Source organism: Chenopodium quinoa, unplaced genomic scaffold (genome assembly GCF_001683475.1).
Source record: "Chenopodium quinoa cultivar QQ74 unplaced genomic scaffold, ASM168347v1, whole genome shotgun sequence".
In the NCBI taxonomy this organism is placed as follows: Eukaryota; Viridiplantae; Streptophyta; class Magnoliopsida; order Caryophyllales; family Amaranthaceae; genus Chenopodium; species Chenopodium quinoa.
Genome location: NW_018744537.1, coordinates 3253789 through 3268564, shown reverse-complemented (window position 1 = coordinate 3268564; position 14776 = coordinate 3253789). Strand labels below are relative to the sequence as shown.

Below are 14776 nucleotides of genomic sequence, written 5' to 3'. Positions count from 1 at the left end.
CCACGTATCATATCCTTTGTTTATGCTTTAATATTTTACTTCCTTAATTAGCACACCTTAACCTAGCTAATTAAGATAAGTAAACATTAGTCTCCAATACTCTAAATTAATCTACAATCCTCCCCCATTTAAAGTATTTAAATAGACTCATTGCAAAAATAATATTATCATCACAAAATACAATCTTATGCATTAATGAAAGTGTACAAAGGCTTGAATTTCCACTTAGTATAATATACAATTCAAGAATCGGTATCCAATTGGTATCGTTAAACATTTGAACCAATAACAATACATATTAGAAACTTGAAGATATTACTCACACAACAACAAATAACTTGAATACATTATGTACTTGACACTTTGTAGCTTTGTGTCCATATCTATTCATAAATACATTAAAGCTATGCCCAAATAACTTCTTGAAGCGGTCAAACCTCGTACTTATGTAGGTAGATCTTTCATAAACATGCTCCCGTGACAAAGCACAATGTCAAAAAATCTATTAAGATAAACAACATCTTTTCATCATAGTAAAACTGGAACTTACCGAGGATGAATATCAAGTTCCCAATCACCCAATAAGGAAATTAATCTTATTGAATTTAAGACTTAACGTCTTATTGGGCGTTAAGTTAAGATTTCCTCATTCGTGATTATTATAGGGCTCCAATCCCAAATTGATTGCCATCCTTTTATTAACATCTCTTGCCAATGCTTTTGTGAAACAATCGGCTAGATTAAACTTCGTTCGAACATAGTCAATAGTGATCACACTATCTTTGGTAAGCCCTTGGATGTAATTATGCCTTACACCAATGTATCTTGACTTACCATTATACACTTGGCTATATGCCTTAGCCAAAGTTGCATTGTTATCACAATGTATCACTATTGGTGATATTGGTTTTGGCAACAAAGGTATCTCATACATGAGATCCTTCAACTATTCAGCTTCTTTACCAGCCGAATGCAAAGCAATGAACTCTGATGTCATTGTGGAGTCCGCAATGCAAGTTTGCTTCTTAAAAGCCCAAGAAATAGCACCTTCCCCATATAGGAAAACACATCCACTTGTGGAGGAGTGATCTTTATTAGAGATCCAACTTGCACCCGAATATCATCCTACAACCGAGGGATATCCACTATAAGACAAACCATAATCCCTGGTTTTCTTCAAGTACTTCAACAAACGCGAATTGCTTGCCAATGTAGCATACTAGGATTACTAGTATATCGACTTAATTGACCAACTGCATAAGCAATATCCGGTCTATTACTTGTCATGGCATACATCAAACAACCTATTACTCTTGCGTATTCCAATTGTGAAACTGCATTACCTTCATTAGGTATCAGCTTTACGCTAGGTCCATAGGTGTTGAATAAAGAGAAGTCGAAACATCATTAACATTGAATTTCTTGAGCACTTTCTCAATGTAATGAGATTGTGACAAGATTATCTTTCCTTTTTCTCTCTTTATTCTTATGCCCAAGATGACATCCGCTTCTCTCATGTCTTTCACGGAAAACTGTGAACTAATGAAGGATTTTGTTATTTCAACTTGTGACAAATTTGTTCCAAAGATCAACATGTCATCTACATATAGACAAATTATGACACATTGACCGTTGTCATCAAATTTGCTATATATACACTTGTCCGAATTGTTCAACTTGAATCCATTAGACAACACAACCTTATCAAACTCTTGATGCCATTGCTTAGGTGCTTGCTTAAGCCCAAACAAAGATTTAATCAACTTGCAAACTTTTCCTTCTTGACCTTCCACAACAAACCCTTCCGGTTGTCGCATGTAAACCTCTTCTTCTAGATCTCCATTTAAGAACGTTGTCTTGACATCCATTTGATGGATCACAAGATTATGGATAGCCGCAAGTGCTATCAACAATCTTATAGTTGAGTTCTCGCAACCGGTGCATATGTATCAAAATAATCGATACCTGACTTTTGTGTAAAATCTTATGCCACTAACCGAGCTTTGAACTTTTCGACCGTTCCATCAATCCTCAATTTCTTCTTGAAGATCCATTTTCACCCTATTGATTTACATTTTGGTGGTAAATTAGCTAACACCCAAGTATTATTTCCTACGATGGATTCCATCTCATCATTGTTAGCTTCTTTCCAAAATGGAGCATCACGAGACCTCAGCTCATAGCCTCATCATAAGTCAAAGGATCATCTTCCGCATTAAAAATGTATGGAAATTGTGTTGTAACAAAATTCCTTAATCCCTCAATTAAGTACACATGAAAGTCCGGACCAAAAGATTTTTCTTCCCTAGCCCTCTTACTTCTCCTAGGTTGAGATGACGATGTAGATGCCTTATCAAAATGATCTTGTTCATCTACTACTTGATCAAATTCAATTTGGTCAAAACTTTGAGCATCGGTATTTGGAGTTACATCCTTTGGTATGGGAATGGATGAATATCTATTTTCATCAAACAATGCATCTCTAGAATCAATGATGGTATGAACCGACCAATAGTCATTTTGTTCAATCACATAGAACCTATAGGAGTTGCTATGTTCCGCATATCCTATAAAAGTGCATTCCTCTCCTCTTTCACCTAAATTTTTACGTTTAGGTTCCGACATTTTTACAATTGCCTTACAACCCCAAACTTTGAGATGACTGAAATTTGTTTTCCTTTTATACCGTTGCTCATATGGAGTTATCTCATTCCTTTTCATTGGAACTCGGTTTAAAATGTAACAAGCGGTTAGTACCACTTCTCCCCAAAATCCATCACTCAAGCCCGAATAGGATAACATGTAATCTACCATTTCTTCTAAAGTTCTATTCTTCCTTTCCGCCACACCATTTTGTTGTGGTGTATATGTTGCGGTTGTTTCATGTACTAACCCTATAGATTGTAAATAACTTGTATTATAATATTCACCAGCTTTATCTGTTCTTAACCTTTTAATCTTTTCATTTGGTTAAAATTCTACTTCATTCTTGTAGATTTTAAATTTGTCAAGGGTTTCATCTTTAGAAAACAATAAGTAAACATAGCAAAATCTTGAAAAATCATCAATGAAAGTTGCTAAATATTTCTTATTTCCTAAAGGAGTGCTATGAAATCACATAAATCACTCTGCACTAATTCAAGAAATGAAGTATTCTTTTCTACATTGTTAGGAAATGGTTTCCTTGTAATTTTTGTTAGCATGCATGTTCTACACTTCTCTATCCTTGGATCAAACGATGGAATTAAATCATGCTTTGACATGAAGTAAAGTTTCTTGTAATTAACATGTCCAAGTCTAAAATGCCATAGAGAAGAATTATCACATACAACATACACATTGTCCATAACATTATTACAAATACTTAATTTAAACATTCCATCATACAAATAACCAAGTCCTACAAACATACCACCTTTAGACAAAATAAATTCGTCCGACTCAAACACCATTTTAAATCCTAAACGATTCAAGGTAGCACCGGATACAAGATTTCTCCTAAGTTCGGCAGCATACAACACATCCCTAAGAATTAGAGATTTTCCCGAACTAAATATTAATTCTACTAGTCCCTTGCTAAGACCTTTACGGTGGAATCATTCCCCATGTAAAGAATATCTCCATTGGTAACCTCAACGAAAGATTTGAACAAAGAACGACCTTGCAAACATGTCCCAATGCTCCTGAATCGATGTACCATGATGTATCACCCTGTACACAAAGAATTTCAAAAATCACACACAAATAACCCATAATTGAATTAAATGAAACTTGTGTACAATTATTACCTTGCTTATCTTGGGATTGGCTTGACTCGCCTATATCACCTTGAGCCTTCTTCTTGCTCATCTTTTTCTTCCAAATGGTGCAATTTTTTTTAAAATGTCCAACCTTGCCACACACCCAACAAGCATGAGGCTTTGGTGCATCACCATCAACCTTAGGCTTCTTGCCTTTGCCTTTGTTTGAGTCTTTACCCCTCTTTTTGTCATTTGACTTAGAGTCCTCCATTACATTAATGGTGGAACTAGGATTTGCATCCTTTTGTCCATCATGAAATCAAATTCTCTCTTCAATCCGAATATGAGAAGCCAATTCAACAACATGTATTTCATCTTCTCTATGCTTTAAAGTGTTTCTAAAGTCTTTCCATGATGGTGGTAATTTATCAATGATAGAAAATACAATAAAAGTCTCATCCATACTAATGTCATGTTGTTTAAAACTCCCTAAAATTCTTTGTATTTCATGAAATTGTTCCATAATTGGCCTACTATCAACCATCTTATTATTATTAAAATTACTAACAAGAAATTTCTTACTAGAAACATCTTCACCCATATACTTTTATTCTAAATCATCCCAAAGAATTTTAGCAGACTCATAAAATTGATAGACATCAAACAAGTCATCGGACATACCGTTAATAATGTGTCCACGACATATGTAGTCATCGTTTTCCCACTTGTTCCTCTTCCTAGAGTTTCCCAATGTCTCATTTTCCTCCTCCAAAGGCTTCGGGGTAGTGAGGACATAGCCACACCAAGAGATGTCAATAGGAAGTGCAGTTTCTTTTGCCATCTTCGTAAACCCACGCCTTCGAACTTATCCAACTTTTGGAAATTTGATGTCAATTCCTTAACAGTGGCCATCTTTGTAAGTATATTACATTTGGATTGTTGGGGATTTTACTAAAACAAGGATCACAAAGATGATGAAAATTAACAAGAATCGAAAACCTTCGAGGCGTGAACGATATCACTTTCTCAAAAGTAATATTTCGACCCTAAACTATAACCGGGTATCACGAAATCAATTAGGAGATACAACGAAGACAATTGCAATTACAAGTGGTATAAAAGCAATCACAATGTAAGCAAGTATTTTTGTAATTTTGTGATAACAAAACTTTGTAAAAACTGATAATCATGCAAGTAGCACAATTAAGAAAATAAGAAAGAATAATTTCTCACGTACCCAATCATCTTATATCATTGGTATATATATAAATCACTTTCACCAAACAAAGTAATTAACCGTCAAAATGAATTGACACTTATTGCATGGTGCCGATTGAACAAGATAAGGCAACGCTTCATAATTCATGTGTATCGTGCCGATCGAGCAAGATAAGACCACGTATCATATCCTTTGTAATATTTAACTTCCTTAATTAGCACACCTTAACCTAGCTAATTAAGATAAGTAAACATGATTTAGTCTCCAATACTCTAAATTAATCTACACATAATTCCGGTGGCTTCACCGCCAAATTAAACGAAAACCCTAAGAAAAATAGAGAAATTAAGGGCATGGTTAACCCAAAGGGTATGAGTGTTAATTTCCTCCATTGAAGCCGATTGTCAAGTTCGCTCTTCGTTCCTCCATTGATATTGTTTTGATTTTCGTTTCTCCATTGATGTTGTTCTGATTTTCGTTCCTCCATTGATGATGTTCTGCTTTTGCTTGAATACAATGATATTCTAGACAATTCTACAATTTTAACCCCATCTTATTATCTAAAATGACAAATATACCCCTTTAAGATACATGATATGTATCTCATATTGAGATACATGAATTTTCTCATCAAATATTCAAATGTACCCAAAATAAAGGCATTATATTCTAGCCGAGTTGATATAATAAAGGCATGCTGGAAGTACAATTTTGAACAAAACGAATTTTGTACATTAATAAGAACATAAAACTGAGGTTAATCGCTTAACTTAAATTTAAAAAAAATCCATTTATATAAAAACATCTTCCTAATGTTATGTTTTCCTAAGGATGATAATTGTAAATGGATATCCGAAAACCCAATCTACCTGATATAAATTAATGGATGAAAATGCGCGTTAAATAAATGAAGGGCGAATGACGAATAAGCAAGTGACGGGTCAGATTCGGCCCATTCGGGTAGGACTCTGTTGCATCCATCATCCGTTTATCACCCGATGCGAAATTTCTTAAAATGAGAAGATTAAATGTGCAAAATTGATTTTTGAACTAATAAAATTTTTCAATTTTTTAGAAAAACAAAAATTGTGCACATTATGATCAAAATTTATGCACATTAAACTTAAGTCAATTTATTTTATTTTTTTTTGCATATTTAGTTCACAAAATATCCATATTTAGTACCAAAAAAATATGCAAAAAAATCCTTTACATATATAGATATGCACATATAGATTTTTCTAAAAAAAAAATAAAAAATAAAAAATCGAGTCAAATTTGATGTGCAAAAATTATGTACATAATGTGCACAACTTTTGTTTTCCCAGAAAAATGAAAATTTTTACCATTCTCATCATTCATATTTTAAAAAACTTCTCATAAGATTTCAACCCTAAGTCCCTAATATAAAGTATATAGTTTTAAAAAAATATACTACCTCTGTTTCAATTTATTTGCAACATTTACCATAAATGAAAACTACAAATTACTTGCAACAATTGCTTTCTTTCCTTTTTTTTTTACTAATCATTTCTTTCTATCTCTCTCCTTATCGCATGCCACTTTATTTTTACATCGTTGTAAATAAATTAAAACTGAGGTGAGATTATACAAGTTTATCTTCATACTAAACAAAAAAAAAAATAACGTTTATCTAGTGACACTTTTGTAAATAAATCAACAATTTTTTTATTAAATGTGGGCTTATTGATGTTGATTTATTTACAGAAATGTCATGCTGACTGAGATTTTATATTGATTTATTTACTGAAATGCCACCAGATAAAATTATTTTTTGTTTATCACGGAGATAAATTGGGGCTTTCTCGATGGAGGTATTATATTTTTTTAATTTTTTTTTAAATTTATAGACATTATATACAAAGTACTTTATCCGCCCCTTATCGTTTACAGACCTAATACTCAATGCCGGATGTATACAAGGAAGTGGGGTGTGACCCCCACTCGAATAATAAAAAAAAAATACTATAAAATAAAGTTTTTTTGTTATAAAATTGAAGTTTTTTTTCGTATAAAATTACCCATTTGACCTTATTAAAATTTATAAAATGTATTTTAACCCCGTTAAAAGATTTATTCTGTATTCACCACTGCCCATGGTACAAACAAAGCGAAATGAGGGAGTATATATTTCAAAAAAAATTTAAAAGCCCCACTATCTTCTGAAGCCCTAACTCATATTATTTGAAGACTCTGAACGCCTTCTCAGACCCCCTTCTCTCTCACTGAGTCTGAAACTCCTCACCTCCCATCTAATTTCGTTTGATTTAATGTAATTTTCTGGTTTATTTCCCTAATTTATTCTGTTGCTATTCATGTTTTTAAGCAAGAAGAATTTAATTTGATAATTGAGTCAAATTGGTTGCGAATGTGTTGCAGCACCCGTGGGACGGTCCTCTGCCATGGAAGCATCTGCTAAGAAGAGTTCTATGAAAAAATCAAGTAAAAAGAGAAGGGCACCTGAAATTGATGATTCTCAACTTACAGAAAATGTTATAGCTCATGGTAATGATTTTGTGACTATATTTAATTTTCTGGGTGTTTGTTTTTTCTTGTCAATTGATTAATATGAGCTTTTTATTTAGTTACATGTATTAAATTTGAGATATATGGTTATTGTTATTTGATTTTTAGTGTATTTTATTTGATTATAGTTTAGTTTTTGGGGTTTGAAAGAAATGCTTGTTTGGTTGAAGGGTATATAGAGTTGGCACTGGTGGAATTGGCTGTTGAGGGTTTTAACTGATTGTTGTGGTGAGTTGGATGATGAAGTATTGGGTGATAGTTATGGCGTGATTAGGGAGTTAATGTTTAGGTGTAATTTTGAATTAGAGACCGGAGACGAGCTATTAGCTAAATGGTAGAACGTGCCCCTGATAATTGTGATTGGAAGTTCACAGAATTTGATTTGTCCTATTGTCCTACCATTTCAATGTGAGGTTAATTAAAGCAAGATTTTGATGTTATGATGAGAGGAAGGATTCAGGAGTGGGGTTGGAGCTCTGGTAAAATGTCAGAGCAAGTTTACTCTTAATCTGTATTATGATGTTCATGTTTATAAGTTTGCTCTATGCTTGCAAATTGCAATTAGTGATCATACCTGTCCTTAATACAGATAAAGGAGAAGACACAGATGGGATTCAGATTGACGATAATGATCCTACAATGGCTGACAAACTTGCTAGTTTAGGCATTGAAAAGAACGATAACACTGAAATTCAGGAAAGTCCAGAACCTTCTCAGACACAGCCTCCCAGTGCAGACTCCATACATGTTTTGTTAAGGCAAGCTTTACATGCTGATGATAGCGCACTTCTGTTAGATTGTTTGTACAATCAAGATGACAAGGTTAATTTTCCCCCTTTTTTTTTATTTTTTTTATTTTTGAACTTCTGCTAGAAAGTTGGACTCATTAATTGATTTCTAACCAGAATGGTTTTCATTGATAGGTTATTGCGAACTCTGTTTCACATTTAAATGCAGTTGACATTTTCAAGCTTTTGAACTCTCTTTTAGCTATCATCCAGTCAAGGTAAATCAACTTTCTATGTGCAATATCTTTATGTGCTTCATCTGGATGTTAATAAAACTAAAATGTGTGCCTAATATGCTGTAAATTAAAGAAAATGGTGAGAAAGCCCCATTAGCATAGAGTATGTTGAGGCTTGGATTACAACTCTGTTCCACTGTGAGACATGCTAGAAACCCTGTTTGGAAAACATTTATGTATCTTGGACTTGCAATGCAGACATAGATATTTCTACTGATGCCTATTAGTCTATTAAGAAGTATTTCTTAAGGTCTGAGATGTGGGACTTATTTTGTAGTGTTGAAGTGTACCTACATAAGCTGGCTTCTTAGAGTGGGATGTGGAAACTTTTGATTGGAATGGAATTCCTAGAAATATATGCTTGTGCCTTAACTATGACAAAGATTGTGATCTTTTAATATCCTCCCTTTAACCGCCATTGATGTTCCTGTTCCATCCCCATTGGACCTCATTTGAGTTCACTTGGGGAGGTTACTTTCTCCCCCAAACTTCTTATCCCCATTTGATTGTTTACTCCAATTTTATTCATTATTATTTTATTAATTTTGCATAAATTCTTGCACACCTGACTTATATTGGTTCAGTCCGTCCTTGATTTTACTTGAGCAGAATAACCTTCAACATTACACTATATTTTTGTGATTTTTTAATTAATTTGCTGCAATGGTCATTGAAGTCCATAAAGGCTACCGCCAAAATTAACATATTAAATGTATGGTTAGGCATACATTACTCCACATATAAATTAGCATTTTAGAAAGAGTAGCAAAGTGCCACAATTAGGCTTAGTTTTTCTCAGCTAATTTTTGTTCAATTTTAATATTAATTTTTATTCTTTTTGTTAAAAAAACTTTTCTTTGCTTAATCTAACTTATTTAAGCTGAAATTAACTTATCTTGCTGAAGTTTAATTATACTCTGAATTTGCTAACTTATTTTTGCTGAAACTATTTTAACAAGTTGAAGTGAATAGAGCCTTAGTTAGGAAGTTACTATTCACCAATATACTTAGTCGTCTAAAGACTTTAAAAACTATAGCCATGAATGTTCTCTCCATTATTATGAAAGCCTGATTGAAATTGTTTGTCAAGCTTTTAATACTAAATCCAGAAATGTTCTCTCCATTCTAATGAAAGCCAAAGTGAAATATTTTATTATGTTTCCATAGTCAAAACTTTATTATCCCTATATTTAGGAATAATTTGGTAGAAAACTGAATTGATGTTAATACCGGGAATATCATGTGGCTTTTATACCTGAAATAATAGTTGTACCAAAAAAAGAGTGAGAGAATTCTTATAAGAGTTGGCAAAAAAAAAAATTGTTTTCCCCCTAATTCAGCTTATGTTTGTTCCAAAATTCACTACAGCTCAGTTCAATGACTTAAGTTCACTTCAGTGAATTATAGTGGAAAAGTACATTCTGTAATCTGACTGTTTAGCTAGCAAAACAGTATTATAGATGGTGATGTCGTGATGCAAATATGCTTTGTAAAGAGCTATGATTGACATTTTCTCTTTGCAAGTAGCTTCAAGCTAATGTCACTGTATAAGATGGTGGCCTATCAGTTTATTGCTGAAATTTTTTGAATGCATTGCAATTTAACCTGTCTGGAAATTCTATCATCGTGTTGGCTATAGTAGGATAAAGTCTAAAATGTTATTTATCTGTGATGACAGGGGTGCAGTTTTGGTATGTGCTCTTCCTTGGCTGAGGAGTTTACTTCTCCAGCATTCTAGCAGGATAATGTCCCAAGAGACTTCATTAGCTGCCCTTAATTCGTTATACCAGGTAAAGGTTCCTATCTTACATTTCACATGAATTGAAGTCGAATTTTAATGGCTATCTATACCTATTTCCTTTATGTTACATTAAAATTATATTATGTGTAATTCACTTTGTTATGTAACATAAGAAAGTACAATGTATACTCATGTAAAGTTGAAGCATACTATAGTATTCAGAATAAGAAGCTATTTTATAGAGAGTGAGGGATAGCTCAAGTGGTTAGAGTTCCCCTCCCGATTCCAAGAGATCTTGGGATCGATTCTCATCATGCGCCTTTGTGGCTCTCTTAAACACCAAAAAAAAGAAGCTGTTTTATAGAAAATAATTGAAGTCATTTGAATTTGCTCTGGGGTATCAGTTTTTGTTTCTTTGTACTTTTTATATACTTTGAAGTGAAAATTTGTCTTGGTTTTGGGTTTGCTGACCAAGTTGTTCTTGGTCCTTGGCAGCTCATAGAATCTAGAGTTGCAAATTTTAATCACTCACTTCAATTGGCTAGCAGTTTGGACCTCCTACATGCTGGGGTAAGTTTTGTCTCGGCCAATGAGCTGCTAATAGAATGTATATTTAGGTATACAAGCTCATTTTTTTTTTTTTTTTTTTTTATCGTATTAGGTTGCGGATGAAGGAGTTGACGAGTATGACTCTGGTCCTCCTGTCATTTACGAGGACAAGGATGAAAGTGAAGAAGAAGAATCTGAAGAAGATGCAATGGACACAGATGAAGAGAATAAAGAACCGGAAGATTTCAGTGGTATAAGCGATGCTGATCTAAGTGAAGGCTTTAGTGACTAAATTACATGATCTTATATTGCTAGCCCTCAGGGTGGAGGAAAAATTTGTTGTAATTGGTGATGAAATAGTACAGTCTTAACTTTTTGCTGCAAATTAATTACCTTTTATAATCATTTATCTTCATCAATTAAATTCAGTCATCTTTGGTAGAAATTGTGCGCATATTATCAATCTATCATGAAGTCCATAGACTGTTATCAGTGGTATGCTGTGCAATTTACAAATGGTCTTGTGAATTATAATTGATGTGTCATGCTATATCAAATCAAAGTCAAATGCATTCAACAAAACTTATTGATATTTAGTATGTAAGTAATTTAAGACATACTTAAAATAGATCTACAAGTTGAGGGTGTGATTTGATAGTTGAAGTCTATGATTAACTAGACAATATATACACGCGATCCGTGTATTAAACATTATAATTAGTTTTAAAGAACATCTAAAACATCAAATTTTAATGACTTAGGAATAAATATGAACGATCTTATATATTCCGATATGTTGAAAACATTGAACAAAAACAATATATAAAAGTAACCAACAAATTGTTTGGTAATTATTATCAAAGAAAATAAGGTTAAATTGTTACGTGGTATATATTAGCGTATATACATATTACTGATATTAGTAGCTATTCAATTAAGATAACCGACAATTATGTTCAATTAATATTCTTTATAACTTAAATGTAGATCATGGCTTATACTTGTATAACAGATTAAAAGAAGACGAAATATTTTCTTTTGAGTGGTTATGATTGCTGGTGAGGTAGTTAATAAGATTTAAACAATTAAGAATTGCTACCTATTTACCTATTTTAAAATTGATTAAAAGGGTGAATGAGGAGAATTTTGACAAAAAATTGGATAGAATCCTTAAAAATCATTTTTTTTATTTTTTATTTTTATTTTTTGTAATTTTGTTTAATTTTCGTTACTTGATTGTAATAGAAGGTGATGGATTAAATCATGGCACGAGGTCAAATAAATGAAGATCACAATTAAAATTGTATAAATCAATTAAAGAAATTGTATATTGAAGATATTTCATTAAATTAACTAAAGACAATAAGGTCCTGTTTTTTTGAGTTGCTCTGCTCTTCTGTTGAGCCCTACTCTGCTGACTCAATCTACTCCGCGGATAACTATTATGCTCTGCTCTACTTGCCCATAAGCTTAAAAGAACAGGATCTAAGTATAAGCTAAGAGGGGTAATGTGGTATTTTCAAGGGGACACCATAGTCTCCTCTCTTAGCTTATATAATAGAGATTACTTGTATACTTTATCAGTATGATTGAGTGTGTATGTCTAAATTAAGTTAATTAAAATTAACTTGAACAAAATATGTTCAAATAAAAAATTGAAAATAGATTCGGGAAAGGCAGACTGTAGTCATAGCCCCTAGGCCATCATTTAAATCAAATGGTGTGAACACTCAATGCATTAATGTTGTTGTCTCAATGAAAATATAATAAATGATGATCGAGGGCTATGAATATAGGTTTGCCCTTTCTCGAATCTATTCATTTTTTGATACAAAATATTTTCATTGAGATAACAACAGCAAATGCACTAACTGTTCTCACAATTTGGTACAAATGATGACCTAGGGGATATAGCTATAAGTCTGCCTTCCCCTAATCTATTCAATTTTTGATACAAAATATTTTACCCTGATATTAAATAAGAGTAAAAAATACAAGTTTATCCTCATTTGCATTAGATGGTGTGAATGATCAGTTCATTTAATATTGTTGTCTTAATGAAAATATTTTGTATCAAAAATTGAATAGATTCAAGAAAGGGTAGACCTATAGTCATAGCTCGTAGGTCATCATTTGCCAAATAGTGTGAATAGTTAGTGCATTTGAAATCTATGTAATTGCAGCCTTTTTTATTTGTGAAAATCTACTTTTTAGCACTTGTTCGGTATCACGGTAGTTTTTTGTTTTTTATTTTTATTTTTTATTTTTAAAGTCATATGATATAAATAAAAAAAAAATTAGTCAAATATATTAAAATCATAATTTTTGTGAAAACTTACAACAGTGGAAATCGCTTTTTGTGGCTTCGTGTTTTTGGTGATGATTATTTTAAAAAAATTATTCCAAAATTGAAAGGAATTAATATGAAGAAAAAAAAAAAAAAAAAAGGTGTTATATACAAATTAAAATCTCTAACACAAAATATATTTAACTTTTGTTAAATATTTTAAAAGACCAAACTACTCTTTACACCTCCATATCAAATATATACTCCACAAATATCATAATAACTCTTATTTTTATCTGATCTTGATAAATTACATATATACTTTTTTATTTTTATCTTGTCACGAAAAATACTAAAGTGGGGGGGTCATCATCATTTTTTTTTCACTTTATTTTTTTGTCACTACTTAAAGCTGTAATTAAATTGATGAATACTTTGAAATTTGTTTATTTTAAATCTCGTGAAAGTATGAATTTTCGTCCAATTGTGCTTTACTAGGCCGCTGTATCTTGGCAGATTCCATAAATAAAGATATCTTTTTGAATAGTCCAACTTCATTCATGACTTTGCTACAATATCCTTGATCCCCAAGTAAAGTTAAAGGGTTCTAAGGTTTTTTTGAATTTGTGAACGAGGAAAGTTGGACTCATTTGAGGCAAATACTTTTCTATAAATGACTTCTTAATTAAGTGGTAGTGTAAATCAATAAACAATGACTTTATGTGCCATATGATTGTGACTAGCTAGCCAACCTTAACCTGTGTTAGTAGTATTAACTCCTATCTCCGTTTTTATTTAATATCTATACTAATATATTAAAAGACGTTTCTAAAAATGTCTATACCGTCATGTAGACCCCCTCATTTTGCCACATCACAACCAACAATATTCCATGTTGTCTCAACTACATTAGAAAAAATATATGGATGAGAAGGTTCAAACACTTGAACTCTTAGAAGAAAACTTATTGTTTAAACATTTAAGCTAATTGTCAATTATGCTTTAATCTTGCACAATAAATAATGTTATACTACAAAGTATTGAAAACACATACTATATACAAACTATTAGATGCTCTTAAAAATTAGTAGTTGCACAACTATAAAATGAATAATTTGAGACAACGCACGGACTACTCACTAGTTAATATTTAAAATAAGTGAAAGTAAAATCGAAAATATGGTTAAATCAAAAGAGACAATATAAACAAATTGAGTAGAAATGTGAAAATAAACAATGACTTTGTTTATACGAGCGAAAAAATCTAGATAAAGATATATTGAGTAGATATGTGAAAATATTATGGGGGTAAAAAGGGTTTGTCATACATGAAAAGTTTTTATATAAAAACTTTTAATAACAAACAAAAATGAAAAGTGTTAATAAGAACATCCATTTAGAAATAAAGGTCATATATAAAAAGATTTTTTTTACTTTCTTTAATAAACTAAAATAGACGAGTAGTATACCCAATTTTCCGCATTCATCCATAAATAAATTCATACATAGAAATAACGCAATATAACAGATCATTGTGTTAATACTTAATAACACTCCGTATAAGAATTCAAGAAGTTGAGATAGCTATTTAACAATTTTAATTTTAAAATAACAGAAAACATGATCAAAGAAATAAATTTTTTGGGACTTTAATTCAAAATGAGCCATG

The 14776-nt window shown here is 31.9% G+C and overlaps 1 protein-coding gene across 1 annotated transcript; it reads left to right on the top strand.

Moving 5' to 3' along the window:
* Positions 1-7075: 7075 nt before the first annotated feature.
* On the top strand, positions 7076-11318 carry LOC110698689 (WD repeat-containing protein 43-like). Its single transcript, XM_021876192.1, has 7 exons — positions 7076-7252; positions 7360-7485; positions 8096-8328; positions 8430-8512; positions 10209-10320; positions 10767-10841; positions 10933-11318. The coding sequence occupies exons 2-7, from the start codon at positions 7383-7385 to the stop codon at positions 11110-11112; spliced, it is 786 nt and encodes a 261-aa protein (XP_021731884.1). The 5' UTR covers positions 7076-7252; positions 7360-7382; the 3' UTR covers positions 11113-11318.
* The last annotated feature ends 3458 nt before the right edge of the window (positions 11319-14776 follow it).